The sequence below is a fragment of the Octodon degus genome, unplaced genomic scaffold (genome assembly GCF_000260255.1).
Source record: "Octodon degus isolate 3935 unplaced genomic scaffold, OctDeg1.0 scaffold00012, whole genome shotgun sequence".
Classification (NCBI taxonomy): domain Eukaryota; kingdom Metazoa; phylum Chordata; class Mammalia; order Rodentia; family Octodontidae; genus Octodon; species Octodon degus.
In genome coordinates this window covers 91922-112893 of record NW_004524588.1, presented here as the reverse complement: position 1 = coordinate 112893, position 20972 = coordinate 91922, and the positions used below count along the sequence as shown (strand labels likewise).

General features: G+C 42.3%; 1 protein-coding gene across 1 annotated transcript; it reads left to right on the top strand.

Moving 5' to 3' along the window:
• Positions 1-1011: 1011 nt before the first annotated feature.
• On the top strand, positions 1012-8975 carry Gabarapl1 (GABA type A receptor associated protein like 1). Its single transcript, XM_004626059.2, has 4 exons — positions 1012-1350; positions 5367-5445; positions 6338-6456; positions 7660-8975. The coding sequence occupies exons 1-4, from the start codon at positions 1261-1263 to the stop codon at positions 7723-7725; spliced, it is 354 nt and encodes a 117-aa protein (XP_004626116.1). The 5' UTR covers positions 1012-1260; the 3' UTR covers positions 7726-8975.
• Positions 8976-20972: the final 11997 nt, after the last annotated feature.

Below are 20972 nucleotides of genomic sequence, written 5' to 3'. Positions count from 1 at the left end.
CTCTCTTTCTTTCTTTCTTTCTTTCTTTCTGAACCAGGGATTGAATTTAGACCCTTGCGCTTGCCAGGGAAGCGCTTATTCCACTGAGCCATCTCCCTGGACCCCTAGTCCAGTATTTTTTAAAACTCAGCCTGGATCTGCACAGGGCCAGGCAGCACTACTCCTTTCTTTTTCCATTTCTGATGCCCTCCTCAGATCCCAGGAATCTCTGTCCTCAGGCCCTGAGTAGAATAACAGGAGCACTAGAAGAGGGCCCCACCTGGAGTCTTCCCTCCAAGCCACACTTTCTCAACCACTGCATCTATCCTCTGGGTGAATTTTTACGCCAGTTCAAAAAAAAAAAAAAAAAAAAAACGTTTTGAGAACGATAGAGTTAATCACCCAAAAATGCTTGATGTTTCCTTCCCAGAAGACAGCCCCAGCTTCTGGGTGAACCGCAAATACTGTCTGTCAGAAAGTGCAGGGAGCTCTTAGCAGGCATCACTTAGGGGAACTTAGTCTCACTCCCTCTGCCCTTCAACCCACGAACTCCTGAGTCACGCTGTTCCGGGTGCCCTTCTGATAAGCACTGCAGCGAGGGTGGGGCGCCGTTGGCGGAGCAAGCTAGCCCAGCCCTCGGATGCCCGGGTCGGAAAGGTGAAAAGGCAAGCCCAAGACTTCGCAGCCCGAGTGCAAGCAATCCCAAAAGCCTCAGCCCTTGTTTTTCCGCCGGCCTCCAGATCCCTACAGGCTCTTTGTGTATTTGTTATGGGACCCAACCAAGAATGCAGAAGTGAAGGAAGAACGCATCATCAGAACCTGTTTACGGCTAGAAAACCATTATTAATGAGACAATCACAATAAAGCAACGAAAGGAATATTCTTCTGTGAGATAAGGAAATAATTTGGAAGAGCTATAAGAGGGAAGGAAAGAATTTGAGAACGTAGGGGTCCCTGTCCTCCCCCTCCGGAGCATCCCGTGCCCCGGGGGCGTGTCGTGGGCGGAGCCAGATGACGTCACCACACCATCGCTCCGCCCCCGTGTTTTCGTGCTCCGCTCGCGGGGAAGCCACAGGGGTTCCTCCACCTGGCAGCTCATCGCCTCCGGGCCGCCGAGCTCTCTGAACGCTGGTCAGGTGCAGCGGCCACGGGAGCTACAGTTTCTGGAGCGATCCTGGGAGCCCTGCCATCGGCCTGAGCCGGCGGGACGCGCGCGACGCACTCTTCAGCGAGGGAGGCAGGCCCCGCGCGGGGATCTGGAAAGCGAGCCTGCGGCCCACCATGAAGTTCCAGTACAAGGAGGACCATCCCTTCGAGTATCGGAAAAAGGAAGGAGAAAAGATCCGAAAGAAGTACCCGGACAGGGTCCCGGTGAGCGAGCCCCGGGCGGCGCAGGAGCGCGGGGGCGGCGCGAGGGCCCTGGGTGCAGCAGAGGTGTCGGGACAGCCCGCCCCGAGACCCGAGCCTTCCCCGCGGCGGCCCGGCCCGGCCTGCGACCTTCCAGACCCGCCGGCCCGGCCGGCCCCAGCTTCGTGCGGCTCCCGTGACTCAGCATGACGCGCGCACGTGCGGCCGGACGGGCGCCCGCGGGCCTCGGTGTCGCGCATCCGCCGGGCCCGGATCTGCTGCCCCGGGAGCGCGGGGAACGGGCACGGCTGGCGCTGCGCCTGGGTCCCCTCGGTGTCTGCCTGAATGGATCGAGGTTACTTTTGCCCTCTTGTCATAGGCTTGGGAGCAAAAAATGTAGGAGCCAGCGGCGTCTTTCCTGGTTTTTCCCAGTGCGCGCGCGGGGAGGCCCCGGACGGGCCCGGATGCAAGGTCACGTTCCGGGCCCTGCAGCCCGCCTGCTGTTTCCTGGCTCCAGGGCCAGGTGGGGCCGGCCGGCCGGCAGGGGTACTGATTTAATCCGACCTTCCCCAGGCCCAGCGAGGCCCGATCAAGTTTTTTCTTAGATATCAACTCCTGGTTTTAAATACCTGAAACCAGAGCAGGCAGTGAAGAAGGGGGAGAAATGCTAAGGTATCTCTCAGCATCCGGGTGTTTTTCTCTCTCTCCCCCCCCTCCCCCGCCCACTTGCCGGGTTTTTCTCCCTTGTGGGCTGCGCAGCTACACTGGAAGGCAGATTTTCTTGTGTGTGTGTGTGTGTGTGTGTGTGTAGTAGAAAGAACAGCAGTTGTTGGATTTCAGAGATGTTGGGAGTCGGGAGCGCTTGAAGGTTGTGTTTTTATTTTCATGTGAAGACACTCGGATAAGTATGTGTAATTTTTAAAAAATAGGAATTATGTGATATTTTCTTCTTGACCCACAGACACTCTTTGGGACTCTATCCTTGCCTAACTTATGAACTTGTAGCTACTAGAAGGAACCTTGGGCATTAGCCCAGCAGTAGAAACTCCTTTTTTATGTAATGGCTAGGATTGTGGTACCCAGGGTATTTTACACACAAGGGTTTTCTGCCAAAGTAAGAATTTCTACTTTTTACCAGTATGTGATCCCTGGATTTGAGTGACAGGTTTAAAAGTTTGCTTCAAGTCTGATAATGCTAATCCCCATCTTTAATACTTAAAAATGACAGCTAATTCCAGAGACATTTTAGCCACATACTCAAGCAGTGTTCTGGTTCTTGGCTGATGTGTTCACGCAGTTCTCACACCATTGTTAGCCCAGTTCTATGGAGTAAAGCGTTTGAATTACAGAGAGGTGAGGTGTAACTAGTGTGACATTACTGGCCTGTGGCAGTGCTGGGATTCCAACCCTGGCTGTCACAGGGTAGAGCTTGAGAGACTCTGATCTCTATGCCATATCATTTTTAAATTTACACTTTTATTAGCCAGAATTAATAATATGCCATGTATGTGACGTTGCTGAGTACTTGAGATAAACTATTACTGCCCTCATGGAGTAGCCTGGTGCCAGCCAGGTAACTTAAGCAGAATTACCTTTTATTCAAAATTCAACAAGGACAGGCTCTGTTCTAGTAGGCTTTGCATAAATCATGAAATCTAGGGTGTACGTGTTCCCAAATTAAAATGCCAGTATATTTCTTCAAAACAGAACCTTTTCCATTTCAATCATTTACTTGAATTGGCCCTGAATATTTTTGCTATTCCTCCCGATAGTTTTCCTGTTTATAATTCAGTATTAAATATTTTACTTACAATTTATAAACCATGAAAACCGTCACTTGTCTCTGGCTCCTTCAGTCATGTTTCACTGTGGAGCCTCCTACATACAATGACCCTAAGTGAGTCAAAAGGGCTCTGCTACCTGCATAGTTTTGTGTCCTGCATTTGAACCTAGGACCTCCAGCTTGGGAAGCATTGCACTTTTACCATTGAGCTACCCTGTTAGCTCAAGAAATTCGGCTTTAATTCAGTGTTATCGCAGGAATCCCAGTGTCTGTAGGGTGAATCCTGTCTTCTCCTTATTTGCCAGAGGGTCTTGCTGTGTAGCTCAGGTTGACACTGAGCTTTCTGTGTTACTGGTCTAAAACTCAGGATGGTCTTAGCCTCCTGAGTGCTGGAATTAGAGGTGCGCACCAGCATGCTGGCTATTTGTCTTTTTTTTTAAAAAATGTAATTATCCCTGCTTAGTGTTGGCTGCCTTTCACAGAAGAAATCTGAGAGCCAAATCTTGTTCAGGGTTCACTGAGTACGGTTGGGTTTCCAAGAAACCTAGATGATTGCTGGTCAGTAAGAGCCTTAAAAAAAATCACCTTCCTCTTCCTGTTCTTCCCCATGTCCTTCCTATGTGTCCCTTCCATCTGTTTTCTTGTGGTCCTGCTCCTCCTTCCTCTGGTTTCCTTCTGTCTTCTCCACAGGAGCTGCTGGGCCTTGTGCCTGGGGGTAGTGCCAGGCTGGCTGTTCCATTTGAGGTTTGCAAGACATCTGCAGTCTCCTGTCCATCCATCCTCATTCGACACCCTTCACTGGGCTCCCTCTGAAATTCTTCTACCTTTTATTTTCAACTTATGACTCACCTCTGTCTACACAAGTTCTTGTGCTGACTTTGGAAGTACTTTGTTGCTACACTTTGAACCCAGGGCCTCATTTATGATAACAATGAGCAAAGGCCCCAGTATTTAATTTAAAAGCTCCAGTCACTGCCTTCACGTTGATAGAGATTTCTTAATAATTTGCAAAGCATTTGACATAAAATATTACATATTACTTAAATTCACATAATGCCAGTATCGTGAATTGTAAAAGGTATGTTTGAAAATTATCTTTCATTGGAAGGATACTCATTGTATACAGAAGCTCAGATGTTAACTGAGCTGTTGAAGGTCACAGCTCCTAGGGCTATTTGTCCATTGTTTCTGCTTCATTTAATATTTTGATACTTCTGATACCTTATGTCTAAAAGAATAATATATATGTATATATAATGTATGTATGTATTTATTTATGTATCTTCATTTTTTTATTAGGGAAATACATGAACTTTATTACATTTGACACAGAAGTGTTTACTGTGCTGTTTAAAATTTTTTGCAGTTTAAATTTTAATTTAACCAACATTGATAAATGGTTTAATGTACTGTCATCATCCTGCAATCTCATTTGTTATAAAAACTTTTGATAGGTTTTCATTTGAGTGTCTTCAGTGCTTTTGCAATCATTCCTTGAAAACTTTGACAAAATAGACCTCACTACTGTTATGTCTTACTTCAGGATTCCATTAGTGTAACAAATTCTTAAGAAAATCAGTTTGCAAAGAGGTTTCTGTCAGCCCACGGTTTCATTGACTTCATTCCATAGAGGTAAATTGGTGCCATCCTTCCCTGTATTTGACGAATGAGAGCCCTGGTGGAGTAGAACTACTCACGTCATGTGGAAACGGAAGAGAAAGAACAAGAGACAGGATCCACAGTTGCCTGTGAGGATATGTCCCCAGTGAGCTGACGCCTCCCCTGTTCAGATTCCACCACCTCCCAATATCACCTAGCTGGGGGCTAGTCACTTAGCATGTGGCCTTTTTGTGTTTTTGTTTTTCTAAGACAGGGTCTTGCCATGCAGTTTAGGCTGGCCTTGAACTCAAGGTAATCCTGCCTCATCCTCAAGTTGCTGGGATTACAAGTGTGTGCTATCAGCCCTGGCTATAAAGGGTATTTTAGAGATAGAATAAAACTCATGGGTGATAGAACCATCTGAGAAAATCCACAAAGTCTTCATATTCTAATGAAATGCCTTAAAGGAAGTGTGTACTGTAGTGTACCTCTTAGTAACTTGTAATGACTTAAAATCAAATGAGAGGGATGTGTGATGTGAGGAATGGAAATTTGCATCAGGCCTCGATAGTCTCAGTTCTTGTGACGTGGCTGTGCGGTAGGAAGAGAAAACTGTTGGCCTATAGTTTTGATTCCCATTCTCCTACTTTCCTTCCAGGTCATCGTGGAGAAGGCTCCTAAGGCCAGGGTGCCTGATCTGGACAAGAGGAAGTACCTAGTGCCCTCTGACCTTACTGGTAATGTCCTTTCCCAACCAGGGACCTTCAGTCCTGGACAGACCATTCTCAGTCCTTGTAACCTGCATCAGAGTTAGTGAATGAGTATGAGGACCCTTTAACATAGCATGCAGCTAGAGCCGATCCCACTCTCATCACCAGTGCCCTGTACCATTTTCCACCACTGTGTCCTGTTTGATTTAGACACAGCGGAAACCAAAGATGTTTAATGACAAGACATTCATTTTTAAACACATTTAAAATTCAGTCTTGCTTGTATGGTAGTAATTTTTTCCAACGGAAAAACCAGTCCTATTTGGGGAGGATATTTTAGAGATTTGACTAAATATTTGTCTCCTAAAGGTTGTTTCTTTTATAATCATGTTTTGTGGATTCCATTTGGAATTATGAGAACATGTGCAGTCTCTACCTTTATTTCAAATGGAATTTCCATTGTATCCAGGATACCCTGGGTTTTGTAGGAAAATTTTCTGGGGAATTAATATAATGGATTGTCACTTTTGTAGAAGTTTTTCAGTAGTCTTGGGAAAATGTTAAACATGGAACTCTCATTGCCTTAACATTGTGTTGAGTGCTAATGTTACTATGAAATTCTGGCTCCTTTTTCCTGTTAGTTTATCTTAGGATGAAAGTGGGGATAGGAAAGTATTTGAAGTCAGGTTTAGAAATGGAGGAATGTCTTATTCTACGTAGACTCCCTTGGTGTGGTTTTCAAAAGTGAATGTGCTAGCTTTAGTTCTGAAACTAAGGAGCAATGATCTCCGTGTGGCATGTCAGGGGTTACACAGACCTCTTTGAGATTTGCTGTTTACCCTGCTCAGATGGCATATAAAGCTGGTACTAATCCCCTATTTGTTTTTTCTCCTTGCCCTTTTCCTTCTCCTTCATCTAGTTGGCCAGTTCTACTTCTTAATCCGGAAGAGGATCCACCTGAGACCTGAGGACGCCTTATTCTTCTTTGTGAACAACACTATCCCTCCCACTAGCGCTACCATGGGCCAGCTGTATGAGGTAATGGTCCTGTCTCAGTGCTGAGGAGGGTGGCATCCTCTTGCTTTTGTTTAGTGTATGTTGATGACATAGCTAGAAGTGGGGCAGGAGGTGTTTTTTATCAGGATCCTCTTACACGTGGCAGTGTAAGGCTGTGGGAGATTAGATGCCTCTTGTCCTGGTAGAGATTGGGCACAATACTAGATTTAATCCTTTTGAAATCTTTTCTCAGACTTGCCTGACTGTACTGCTTTAGTGCTGGCTCGCCTTCATTGAAACAGCAGGAAATGCTGCCTGATAGCAAAAAGTTGCAAAGCAGCTTTTACTGTTCTTACTACAGTTGTCAGTAATGTGTAATTTGTGACCCAGTTATCTGTTCCAGTCCCAGTTCATTATATTCCCACTTAGCAGATTGAGAAGACAAAGGTGAGTGAGCTAGCCCCTTCTCTTACTGAAGGTATTGTCCATGACCGAGGCTGTATTTTCATACTTCCTATGTAAACTGAAAATGTGGCTTGGACAAAACAAAAATCTTGAAGCAGATACCCCATTATCTGACCACAGTGAGTCAGATAAAGTGAAATTTAAGGCTAAATATTTAAATTGATTCATTTGTTATAATAGAAATTCATGGTGTTACATGGTTTGGTTTAACTGGCACAATTCCAGAATCTGAGAAAAACTTATAAAGGGCTTAGCTACTGTAAGTATAGTCTTTAGACTGTAATGGCATTATTCCTGAAAGATTTCATATAGCTGATGCCTTTTCTGCATCTCCCATTAGGGAATTACATGGATGTCTAGTCACACCTAATCTAACCTTACTCTATAGCATATACTCTTTTTATTGTATACTCTAGTATACATGTCTTGCAGTATCAGTTGCTAGAATAAGCGTGTCAGAGTAAGACTGTACCCATCATCTCTGTATCCAGATGCCTGTGTGTATTGTGTTCTCAGTGGAGGGTTTTTGTGAAGTCAGAGCTCAATTCTAGCCACTTTTGCCTATTTTTTATTCCTCTTATTTTTATCACTGCTGGGAATCAAACTCAGGGCTTGACCATATGAGGGCAGTGTTCTCCCACAGGGCTACACCCAGACCTGTTCTTTTCAGTGGAGGTGAATAACAACTCTTATGCCTATTTTATGAGCTTATGTGGGGCTCATAGTTCCAGAGATAATGATTATGAATGTTTCCTTGAACTGCCATCATGTCTCTCCTAGGACAACCACGAGGAAGACTATTTTCTGTACGTGGCCTACAGTGATGAAAGTGTGTATGGGAAGTGAGTGATGGAAGCCCAGCAGATGGGAGCACCTGGACATGGGGGTAGGGGAGGGATGTGAGTGGGACTTGAGGGAAGAGCGGGAGGGCTCCCACCATGGAGAAGACGGAAGGAGGAGACCTTGGAAACTTAAAATGCACACATTGTCGTCATATCTTCACACGCTCAGTTGATGTTTTTTTGCTGCTTCCTCAGCCCAGGGAGAAAGCATGTCAGGACAGAGCTGCTGGATTGGCTTCGATAAAGGAGGGAGAGGTCCTAAGTTCATGACATTGCCTAGAATTAAGGTTTTGGGACTGCACAGTAGGTCAGAAGGTGGGCAAGTTAAAGCCAGAAGTGAATGCAATTCAGCAGCAACTCTCATCTCTTTGGGCAGAGATTCGATTTTTGCCATTTGCACAAGTAGGAAAGGGAACAGGAATTTCTTAGGAATTGTGGCAGTGGACCACACCTGGGGACCAAAAGACAACCACACTAATTGAAGCATTGCAGCTCTTGATCTTTCCAATTTCTCCACGCCCTGCGTCACCTGCTAGTCTCAGATGTGAATGTCACAGTCCCTCTCCAGAGATGGAGTAGACACCCACACAGATGCTCAGAAGGAGCTGTCTTAACTTTGAAAAAGAGCAGTCTTGCAGGAGGGGATTGTGATTCCCTTTAGTTTTGATAGCATTAAACTGGAACTGACTGACAAGCTTCTGTCTTAACCTGCTCTCTCTCTGGTGCCCCTTGTCTCACACCTACTTAGGAATATTCTGAACCTTGGGCACTTTAAGTTGCAGGCTACAGCCAGTGTTTTTTCGTGTTGCCTTTAGCAGTTCCCACGTAGAGGGATAGAGATGTCTTTCATGTGGAAGTGCAAGTATGAGGAAAGGTAGATGATCCACACTTCCCGCACATCCAGAATTCTCGCTCCCTCGCCATTGTCCCTCAGTCTCACGCACAGGAATGCTAAGTGACGGCCAGCTGCTTCCCTCCTCTGGTTTTCATCTACTGCAGCTGCTAATTAAAAATGTTTGGAGGGATGTCTTTTAGTAATTCATAGGGGATTAATCAGTTTCTTTTCATTTAAGGGTCAAGGGTGGGGGTGGGGAGCAGGAATTGCACTCTGATGTGACATTTCATCTCTGCTAATGAAAAGGATCCTTTCTGTTGGGAACTCTGTGTGTCCTGTCAGCTTCAGGTTCTTGTAAATGAAGTCAACCATGTCAGGCCAAGGAAATAAAGTAATTGCTTACTGTAAAAACCTTCCGAGTTGTGGGCTGTTGACTTTGTTTGGGATGAGTTTGCTGAGGTGTGGACTCCTAGACTGAACCTTCGTGGTGGCTCTTTGCAGTGAGTGCTCCAGCGTGCTCAGTGCACGCATGTTGATGCAGCTCTTCTCACGAACAGCTGTCCAAGGGTGAATGTCACAGTCGGCAATGTGCCTGGTGCATTTCTGATGTGCGGCTGATTTTCTCCTCTGCAGACAAGTTGCTCTGGCCTGTGTATTTCATAAAGCTGAGGTTGGAAGCTGCTTTATATCACAGTCGAGGGATGGGGTAGAAATATGCTGCTCACAGATGCAGATGTCAAGGCCTTGTCCCAGATTTAGCTGACTACAAATCATAATGTGGGCGACTGATTTTTAATGAGCTCATACAATTCTGTCTCCTTCCAGCTTTCCTGCACGTCCCAGCCAACCATTCCACCTTCTCTGCCCTACAGCTTTTTCTGTATGAGATCACTGTCTCCCAAAGTAGAAAGAAACACTTCTTCCGAGCACAAGTGTGTGTTCTGAACCTGGGAGAGCCTCCTTCAATCAGAGTCAATATGTGGGTGGGATGTAGGCATAGAAGTTATGTGAACCTGAACTACCAAGCAGTTGGTAGAAACTCCAAAAACCCTGTAATCTGTAATGCTGCTCTCTTGGCAGTTAATTTGTTAGAAGGTAACATCTTCCTTGATAGCTATAAAGAATAAAATCACAAAGGAAGTAAATCATAGAAGACCTGTGATAGGACTCAACCAACTAGAACATGCCCCATGCATTTCTTGGGGAAGTTAAATCCAGAATGAGGAAAAGAAGACGTCCAAAGCGCAGTGAGCACCATGTAACTTTCTGGAAAATGGGAAGCTTTGCAGGAATTTCAAACAGTATTTACACCCGTCCATAGGAAAATACCAGGTGCTGGTCCCTGATAAAACTGAAAGGAAGCTCATATTTTTCAGTAAAAATGTAAACTGCATGTTGAAATGAATAGATTTAGCCTTCCTAGGAATAAGATTTTATTAGTGTTAGAAAAACAATCTGGGTATGGTAGTACACACCTGTAATCCCAGCTCGGGAGGCTGAGGCAGGATTGCAGTTTGAGGCCAGCCTGCACTACATAGTGAGTCACTTGTCTCAGAATTCCAAAATAACTGCAAAGAAATACACAGCAGGTCCTTGCCCTCCTTGCAGACTTGTAGCAGTCTCTACCCCAGTCTGCAGGTTATGGAGGAAGCAGAAGTTGAATTTAGGGGGTCTTTGCTTATTTTAGTTCTATCTCTGGATATTCTAAGAAGGAAAACTATCCTTGGATAAGGTAATATATACCATTTTAGACCAGCCCCCTGAGTTTTACAGATGTATAACCTTTGATTTAGCAAGTTCAGAGGTAAAGCTAGGCCAGGTACTTCTGGGGTCTGAGATCTGGTTTTTCTACAAGTCATTTTGTCTCAGGGCTCTTGCTAGCCTATCTTTCAAAGCTGCTTACTACCCTTGGATCATGGTAAGGTTTCTCACGACTACACAGTTCAGGAAGTGTCCCAGTAATCTGAGGCTCCATGTGCTGCATTAGATTGACTGCCAGTGCTCCTTTTTGGGGAATGCAGTTTAAGTGATGTGTCAAAATTAATTTTTGCCTTTGGAGACCAGTATGACGCAAACAGAAGAGTGAGTCCTCTGCTTTTCCCATGCACTGTGAAGAAAGACCTCAAATAGAGACAGGTGACACATCTGCACTTTATTGTCCTGATGGATTTCATGATCACAAATACCTTTGGAGAAAACACCATTATTCTCCTTGTACTTAGTGTAAAAGCTGTCTAGAAATGTACACACCCCATGTGTGCTGATTGTACCCCAGTAAGAGCCTCAGCCCGCGTGAGTGCGGACTAGGAAAAGATTTGCACTTAGCGGGGGCAGCTTGCTTTCTTCCATTTCCCCTACTGCTTAGTTGTTTTCTTAATGCAAAGCTTGTAGACATTTGTGATCAGAAGTTACAGTTTCAGAAATTTAAAATAAATGATGGCTACCTAACATACAGTGGCAGCCATATAACAGACTTCAGCACCTGGGGAGTGAGCAGTAGACACCAGGATGAATTTCCCCAGGCTCATGTGTTACAGTAATCCTTTGGAAATGACTTCCCATTACCTTGGTGATACTACATGGTTAATTAAGTTTATAATTCTGTGTTGTGTTGGTGTCATTAACTTAAAGCACAGGCATGGTACGATTTTGAAGCTGTGTATGGAAAAAAGTGCATAAACACTTTTGGATATATTATCAAGTCAGCTGTAATAAACTCATCCTGGAAAATAAAGTAGTTGATAATTGATGTCATCTGGCTTTTACTCTGACATTCCCCCCCCCACCACCACCACCAATGCGAGGCTCAAGCCTAGGCCCTCACACATGGTAGGAAAGCAGGTTACTGCCCAGCTTTGCTCCCAGCCCTCTGAAGCTTAACAAAAAACTTCTAGTTAAAACTTCTTTTGGTTGTTTCTTTTTTTTCTTTCTTTCTTTTTTCTTTTTTGCAGAACTGGGGATTGAACTCAGACCCTTGCACTTGCCAGAGAAGTGTTTATTCATAACACTGAACCATTTCCCCAGCCCTTCTTTTGGTTATTTCTACTTTGACAAATTTGAACAAGCTGCATGCATTCAGTTTTCTTTCTTTTTAGATGCATGCGACCACCTAGTATTTTCCGAAACAAGTCTGTTTTTCCATTAACTGAGTCCTGGTTGGCTGCAGTGCAGTCCTGAGTAACCAAGTATGTATTTCCTCGCTCACACCTGTTGCCCAACTGCCCGCCCAACCTGGGCCTCTGTTTACCTGGCTATTATCCCAGTACAAGGTCTCCAGCCCTGGCATGTTACCCTGAAGGTGATAAGGACACAAAGCTTGTTTTACTCAGTTATTTTAATATATGATCAAAAGACCCCCAAATGAAGGCCTTGCCACAAAAGGTCTAACCTGATGTCAGCTTAATAATTCTGTCGTCCTCTTATTTGCCCTCTTTTTATTTTATTCTGAAAGTTGTGGGCACTTTGCTGCTTTGTAAACATACACAACCCGATGATTTTCCAAGAGTGAAGAAGCAGGAAGTGGGCACACAGTGGTCACGTGACATTTCCCATATGCTCGGCAGCTGTGCATAGTTTTACAGCAATTGACTAAGAAAAGGTTGACGTCATTGTGTACACACCAGTGTGAGATGTGCTCTGGCAGTTCTTTCTTTAAACACAGCAATGGAAGATTCTTACAGTATCTGTTTCAGAATACTTCACCCCTACAACTTTTATAAAAGGCTGCTTTGAGAATAGGAACACTTCCTAGTCTATGTGTTTAATAAGCTCAAAGTGGCCTCATGTCATCCTGTAAAATGTGATGATTGTAATGTGCAAACGATATTCAGAAACAAGTTTTATTTCAAGGGCTCCCACGGGCCAATCCCCAACCCTTCTGTCTCAGTTCAGGGGTCATCTGCAGGAGCCCACCCCAGCACCCTCTATATTGCAACTACCCACTTAAAACACTCCCAGTCTTACCGTTTTGCTTAGTATTGATTACTTAATTTTCTTGCTTATTGTCTGTCTCCTCTCTTTAGATAATAGGATCCATAAAGGTGGAAACTTGGTTTACACAAGTAAAACAGTGCCTGGCATATGGTTAGTGCCCCCTAAATACTGAAATTATTTCTGGTAGGACAGAATCCTTGGGTAATTCAATTGAGAAGAAAGAACAAGCTACAAACAGCCCATCCAAGGAGCTTTGGAACCTATTATAGCTTACTGGAAGGAAGGCAGAAACGGGGCTCAAGTCTCAGATCTGCTAGCTGACGGGCTCTGTGATGGGCCAGCTTATCACCGGTACAAATGAAATTCTTGGTTCTTTTCCTATCTAGTAGATCATAGTTGCACCTTAGCTTGTTGGGAATATTAAGTAAATTTTTTGCAAACCAATAAGCATTTTTACTTACTAAGAATAAACTTCACTTAAAAGTACCAGGAGCATCATGTCATAGTGATACATGTGGGCCTATGTTTATAGCAGCACAATTTGTAATAGCCAGAACTTGGAAACAACCAAAATGCCTGTCACATGTGGAATGGTTGAAAAAGATGTGGTACTTTTATATAATGGGGTACTACTCAGCTATAAAGAATGATAAACGTGAAGCCTTCATATTTAAGTGGATGCCCTTTGAAGATCTACTTATTAGTGAAATAAACCAGACCCACATCTGTAAATATCGTATTATCTCCCTAATATAAGGACTTACAATTCCGTATATGACTAGGTTTCTAAACTTTTTTGTAAAAATATGTAAATGCTTATTTCTACTTTTTATTTTATTTTTATTTATTTATTTTTCCGGAACCGGGGATTGAACTCAGGCCCTTGCACTTGCCAGGGAAGCGCTTATTCCACTGAGCCATCTCCCTGGCCCCAAAGAATATTATTTTATTTTATTTTTATTTATTTATTTCTACTTTTATATAATTATTTTTCCTTCATATTCTGTAAGGACTTAAAGTTCAACATATCAATATCTGATGGAAAATACCTGTTCCAGGATATGCCAAAATGTTTGATATTTCTACACATAGGATAAACAGAACTACATATATTGCAGGTTAATAATTAGCTTCTCTTCTGGAGGGTTAACAACCTAAGTTAACAGATCAAAATATGGAGAAAAGGAAGGGCTGCATGATTAGCCAACATTTTGGCTCTAGCCTTTCAAGGTCAGTGAAGACTCGGGACATAGGAGAACCTGTACTCTAACAACATGTAACTCAGTTGTGCTCCAAATTTTCTCATCAAGAAGATTATGGAGCCACAGAGAAATGTGTTTGAGGATCTAAAGTGAGCCTGGGGAGAGTCACATGGAGAGAAAAGTCATTTTCTCAAGCTTTCACAGAGAGCAAATTGGTCAAGCAATGGCTGTGACCCATCCTCATGTCAGACACTGACAAAAGGATGTACAAAAGGCAGTACAGGGCTACAGGATAAATCCTGAGAGTACTTGGCTGACCTTATCAGATACAAAAGTTACAATTCTAGGTATATAGGTCTTGCTATATCTTGGTCTTAACCATCCAGTAGAAAATATAAAAATGAGGTATATAAAATAAATCCATATTAATACAATGAGCTGTAAATGGCTCAAGTCAATAACTTCTGAGGATAACCCACTAATATTATAGACTTCTAGATGGTATTAGATGTTTAGTTGAATTCAAACACTTATAGTATTTAGATGCCAATAGAATATTCACCTCTGACAGGACAAAAATAAATAAATAAATAATTTTTTTTTAAAAAAAGAAAAAAAATGGAAATGGAAAGAAGCAGTCAATGCTCTAATTAATTTCATCTCCTTTTTTTCAATTGTTTGTACTTTTTCTTTTCTTAATTTCTTATACATTGCTCCACTTTCTTCTTCTTCCAATTTTATGTGTATGTATTTGGTAATATGAACAGCTGATTGTAAGACAATACCATGTATTACAACAAATACTGTGAAATTCATATTACTTTGTTAAGTAAAATTCTGTATGAGTTGTCAAAAATAAATAAATAAATAAATAAATTTAAAAAATAATAAAAATACTTTATTGCTAAAAAAAAAAGTACCAGGAGCAGGCGAGCTACCGTGAATCTTCCAGGTTTTCAGTTTTTAATTTCCTTGTCAGTTCATTGGAAATAGATGCAGCATATGGCGTGAGTCAGGGAATATAAAGCAGAGTATGTTGGACTAGGTATCTTAGAAGTCAGCTCTCAGGCTTGATGTGAAGCATAGCAGAGCTTTTTTCCTTTCTGTTACACTCCTGGTTATGATCTATTCTCTTGATGGCAGAGGCTGTCATCAGATACGGTACTGTGTCTCCTTGCTACAGCACCTGGTGAAACCTCAGTGTGGGACACAGTTGATTGAACTTCATTTAGCCTTACCTGGCTGGAATACAAACGCATCTTTTTAAACTTTTGACATTTGGGGCTAAATGATACAGTATTTCCAGATGTTAATATGCTTTACACACAAAACCAACTCTTGTCCGTTAGTTTCTACCTAAAGAAGAATGAATTATAAAACTTGGCCTTCCAAAGGGGATGCCCTCCTCCCAGGCAACTTCCACAACCCAGAACTGCTTGCTGGGCAGAAACACTCCTAGTGGTATCACAGGCTGATGACCAAGCCTTTGGAATGTGGGCCACTGGTGGACATTAAGGTCCAAACCATAACACACATCTCCCCCTAACCCCAAGGCACATGATCATTTCACAGCACAAAAGGGAGTCAGTCTGTCTTTTGAGACCTTCTTGAACTTACTGTGTAGGCCATGCTGGCCTCAAAACTTGCACTGATCTTTCTGCCTCAGCTTCCCAAGTGCTGGGATTATAGGTATGCACCATCTCACCCAGCTGCAAGTGATTGCTCAAAAATCTTAAATTCTAAATCATCCGAAACTCACTGCAAACTGAGTTGTATGCCCCTGGAAGGGAAAAACAAAAAAGTTACATCCTCCAAGCTACAATAAACAGATTTCCAAAGGAGGGAGTAGGAATAGAAAAGTAATGAGGAAAGTAATCTGACCAAAGAGAGAGTGACATCTATAGGGCCAAACAAAAATAAAACAGCCCTACCACTGTAACCTTACTGCCGGCTTGGCCTCTCTTGGGCTGGCTCTGCTTACTGCTTGTGGCTTTCCTTGGTAGATGCTCTGAATTCCTGTCATCTCCAAATTCCTGGGTCTATTGCAACTTTGGCTGTACTTCCATAGCTTTAAGTGTCTACCTTTCAGGGACTACTGGCCTCAGCTTGAAACCTGCCACATACTCCCTGACTTACCAGGGAGTAAGATTTCCTTTGAAATCTTAATGGATGCCTCGGTAATTCCAAAACTTTAGTGGAAACTCCAGCATCCTATGGATTATGCGAAGGTCTACTAACAACCCAAGCTGTATCTGGGCCTGCTTGAACTATGTCTGCAGTGTCCTCTGAGTCCCTGAAGGCAGAACATAGGAGATGGAAACCTAGAGAAAGCATTCCCTAGGTAACCCTGTTTGAGCAAAATACCCCCAGACACTTCTCAAAAGTCTTTGGACCGGGGCTGGTGAGATGGCTCAGTGGTCTAAAGCACCTACTTAGAACAAGCTAAGCTAAGCAAAACACAAAGACCACAGTTCAATCCCCCAGCACCACATGCCAGCCAGCCTCGCCCCCTGGTGGGCTGAGCTGGCCACACACATACAAAATAAATAAATAAATAAATAAATAAATAAATAAATAAAAGTCTTTGGACCGTGATGGATGGAGTGCTACTGATGCCTAACATGCCCTTGAAACATCTCTCCAACTGTCCTGCTCCGAAGTACTCAACTTCTTTATAATAGTGCAGTTACAATTACATATTCCTTGGCACCAAATTTTAATGCACTCCTGGTCAAACTGCATGTTTTTCACATCTTTCCATTTTGCTTTTTGCTCTCAGTTCTCATTGTCAATCGTGCTAAAAGCAGCCAGCAGTACTCATGCTAGTGCCTCAATGCTGTGCTGCCTTAAGCTTTCTGCCAGATTGATTAGTCCATTATCTTTAAAAGCAACCTCACACCAAGTCTCAAGAAATGAAGACAAATATTTTGTGAGTGTAACATAAATGACCTTTAGTCCAATTCTCGGTACAGTAACTTTCCACTTTACAAACATTTGTGTTGTGAACTTTTACAAGTGTACTGTGTAAGACTCATTTTGTCAGATTTAGGAACAAATTCAATATACAAACAAATGTTCTCCTGGAGTGGAACTCATTTGTGAGCTGAAGACCTTCTATCGAATCCTCATTTCCATCTGAAACCTCATAGCTTGGCCTTTACTGTCCACATTCTTGTCAGCATCCTGCCGGATTAATTAGTCCATTACCTTTAAAATCAACCTCAACCTTTGAGCTAAAACCCATCAATCCCTGTTTACAACATTCTGGGACTTCTCTAGCCTCCTCCAAACTTCTGAACCACATCATTAGGTATAGTCACGACAGCTGCAATCCTATTTCTTGGTAGCAATTTTCTGTGGTAGTCACCTTTTTTGTCACTGTGAAGAAAGTCCTGACTCAAATTAACTTAGGGAGAAAGGGGTATTTTAGCTCATGCTTTCAGAAGTTTTAGTTTATGGTCTTTGGTTATAGAGAGCCTTTTTGGTCCGCATCTTGGTCCAGGAAGTTTATATTTGTAATCCCATGGATAAGTTTTTGGGATCCCATCAAGTTAATTCCAATCTAGCACTTCTAGTGCAACCCATGGTGAGAGTAAAGACACTAAAACATATTTATAGTTATGGGAAGCCAAGAGGCCCTTAGTCCAGCCTTGGTGGCGGCTATCTAGAACAAAGGCATTGACCCAAGGCCGAAGCCTGGGTTTTATTCAGTCATGAAGGAGTGGCTTGAGGATGAATGACTACAAATGGCAGGAAGTAGGTGAGTACTGTGAGCTCTGCAATATGCAGAGAGAATATGCAGAGAGTAATCTGCATTACACAATTGAGATAGTATCTAATGTTTTTGAGATAGTATCTAATGTTTTTGAGTCCAGTGCTTCAGCTCGGATGTGAAATCTTTCAAGTCCCAGGAAGTCTTAACCTCTGTCTTGAGGCTTGCTCCCAGCTGACAGCATGGAACATTTGCACTTTATCCTAACTCTGACTGGATGTATTAAAAAGAGCAGCAGGTGGGGGTTACCAGGGGAACACGCATGACGGTCGTCTTCAGTCTTCAAAGTCTACCACCAGCACCGGGGCATAGAGCCAATTGAAAGGATAAGGAGAAGTCCTGGCCAGTTTTGTACACATCAATACATGGAAATAGGGTCAGGCACAGCCAAAACGGAGACAACTGCTCTTCTTTCAAGCGGAGTCACCCAGATGGTCCTCCACACTTGGTCACAGAGCTTTGGGCCTGTGGCAGCACATTACATGGTAGTGGATGCATGAAATACAGGAAGGCGAATCTCATGGTGTCCAGAAAGCAGTGAGGAAGGAGCCAGGGGTCCTAATATCCGCTTCAAGATGTGCCCCAGTAAAACTTCCTTCCACTAGCCACCTTTTAGAGATTTCACCACTACCCAATAATACCACAGGCTAGAGACCAAGTCTTCAGTTTATGGGCCTTTGGGGGACATTTCAGATCAAACTACACTATGAAAAAATTTTTAAATGTTTCTATCACTGTGTACAATTATAAATAAATAATTATGCTTAATGTGAGCTAGCTACACAGTAATAAAGTTGTCACTGTAATAAAACTGGCCATGAGAATCACTTAAATTCTCATGATCAGTTTATTAATAGACTAATATAGAACTCATCTATTTTTACGAATTATGAGCTAGTTGACTCCCCTCACCCCCCCTTTTTTTTTTCTATTTTAGGTGAGTAAACATTCAGAAAAATTAGTACCTTGAATCTGTATCTTGAGCTTTTCCGCTTATAATGAATTTGAGAGACAGGTTAAGTGATTTTCATAATGTGCTCGATTTTTTTTTTTTTTTTTTTTTTTTACTGTTCAGAGGCTTGAACACAGAGGCCTTTAAACTGAGCTACATCCACAGCCCATTCAATTTATTTTATTTTTTAAATTTTTTTTTTTTTAATTTTGAGATAGGGTCTCACTAAACTGCTGAATTGTTCAGATTGGGCTTGACCTTGCAATCCTTCTGCTTTAGTCTCTCAGAATGCTGGGATTATGGGACTACACTTTATGCACGACTAATTTCAACATTTTTAAAAAAAGATAATTATTGACATATTTTATACTTTGCTAACACATTTGTGTAAAACATTTATAGAAGAAAGCTGACTTGATACCTTTTTCTATTGGCTTGTTGTTTCTCAGCATTTATTGTACTCTTCTTCCTTCGCAGTAGATTTCTTAACAAGACACATACTAATCAAAACAGAGGCTAGATTTTTTTTCTCTCCTTGCAGTTCTGGATAAATATGCCAGTCCCTTAATCCTTATTAATATCAATTTCCTCATTTACAAATTAGAAATAATGCCTGTTTCTCAAGATTTCGTATCTTGTCTGTGTTCTGCTAGAGTGTATTACTCCTTCAGTACAGTAACTTTCAGATGAGCCTCTGCTATCACCTGGAGAAAGAGCTGTCTCCACAGCTTACAGGGGGAAGGCTTTCATTTGGCTCTTGGTTTCAGTCCAAAACCAAAATGGAACGGCCGAAGGGCTTGCGGTGGGAAGCTGCTCAAGGTATAAAAGCAAGGAGGCAGCAAGAACAGGAAGAGCCACAGAGAGAGAGAGAGAGAGAGAGAGAGAGAGAGAGAGAGAGAGAGAGAGATCTGTACTACCCAAAGACATCCCCAGGGACCCACTTCCTCCACTGGACCCCCTTTCCTAATACCATATTCTATCAGAAATTTATCAATGGTCTGGTCCACTGAGTATAGCGCCCCTATGATCCAATCACTTTCCATAAGCATCACCTAGGAACATATGAGATGGTTAGGGTATATTATAAATCTAAATTGTGACAATGGCTAATTTGTATCCCAGTGCCTGGCTCTTATTACATCTTTGCTACATCTAAAACACCAAGGTGGTAATTAAGACTAAAACAGATTGGGTATTTTTTCCACAGCTTGCATATTAAACACAAATAAATCTCTTAAGTTCTCAAGCTGTCAAGAAAGTGAGCCACCTTTAGAAGAAAGATTAAACCTTAAAAATCAAGGCCAAAGGACATTAAATGGTGTGTTACATTACTGCCCACTCACTTCTCTAAATAGATAGTTTTGTCCAGTGTTAAACTGCCCTTTGCTCTTTGTGCTGTAGTTTTGAAGCCTCTCTTAGTCCTTCCAACTTACCAACATTCATCTAAAATGTATGTTCTTCTGTCTTTTTTGTATTTTTTAAGAAAGTGTCTGCAGGGTGTTCAGGGTCTCACTACTAGATCAGACTCTAGTGATCTGCCTGTTTACAGACTCCCAAGAGCTGGGATTACAGGCATGTGCCACCACGCCCAGTCTCAATTACCTTCTCAGCCCGCACTGCAGGCCTGGGAATTGAAATTCCAGCCCTTGTGCCTGCTTGCAGCACTTTAATCCACTGAGCTATTTGGCTGGCCCTCTTCTGTTTGTTTGATGCATTTGTAATTAAGTTATCAGACCTCATTTGAAATGTCCTTTTTTTGGGAGATTACACTGAAATTTTGCATTTAAATCAGTTCCCTCTGAGCCTTACTTGCATAAGATTACTTTCTTAATGGAAAATGTAACAGCTTAACCTATATACACCAGGCATTTCTTTCCTATCTCTTTCTCTCACTGGATTTCAATCTATGAGGGAAATATCTACCTTAGATCTCTTTTCCATTTTCTCCTCATTGCTCAGCACAACATTTTTATATCCATTATGAATTTAATAAATTTAAGTCACTGGGCATAGTGGCACACACCTGTAATTTGGCATTCAGGAGGTGGCATTGTGAGTTCAAGGCCAGCCTGGGCTACAAAGTGAGCTCAAGGCCGGCTTGGGCTGCCAGTCTCAAAAAGACAAAAACAAACAAACAAACAAACAAACAGAAAATCAAATGAAAAAACCTGCAGGATTTGCATGTTAGCCAGTGTAATTTTCAAAAATTGTATTATCAGCATAAATATTTTCCTTTTTTTTTGATGTATGTTAATGTCTTTCAACTTATGCTTTGATTTATTTTTAGTATAATTTTTGAGTAATAGGCTAATATAGAAATAATTTACAGCCTTAAATAATCTTATCTCCAACTGCAAGTTTGCGATAGTTTGGTTTCATTTTATTCTGCAAATATACCTTGTTTCTATGGGTAGATGTTAATGTAGGAACCCCAGAAATTCACAAAATCATGTTTGTTAACTTTTACAATGTGTTTGGGCACGTCTAATGTTTTTCATATCTTCACATAGAAAAATTTACAAGGAATAATAACTAAAATTATATAAAAGAACATTAC

What these genes read in the sequence shown, in the direction of transcription:
- Gabarapl1 (XM_004626059.2), top strand. Translation starts at nt 1,261, where the DNA reads ATGAAGTTCCAGTACAAGGAGGACCATCCCTTCGAGTATCGGAAAAAG. An exon ending in AGTACCCGGACAGGGTCCCG is followed by an intron (nt 1,351 to 5,366) that starts GTGAGCGAGCCC and finishes CTTTCCTTCCAG; the next exon opens with GTCATCGTGGAGAAGGCTCC. An exon ending in CCATGGGCCAGCTGTATGAG is followed by an intron (nt 6,457 to 7,659) that starts GTAATGGTCCTG and finishes TGTCTCTCCTAG; the next exon opens with GACAACCACGAGGAAGACTA.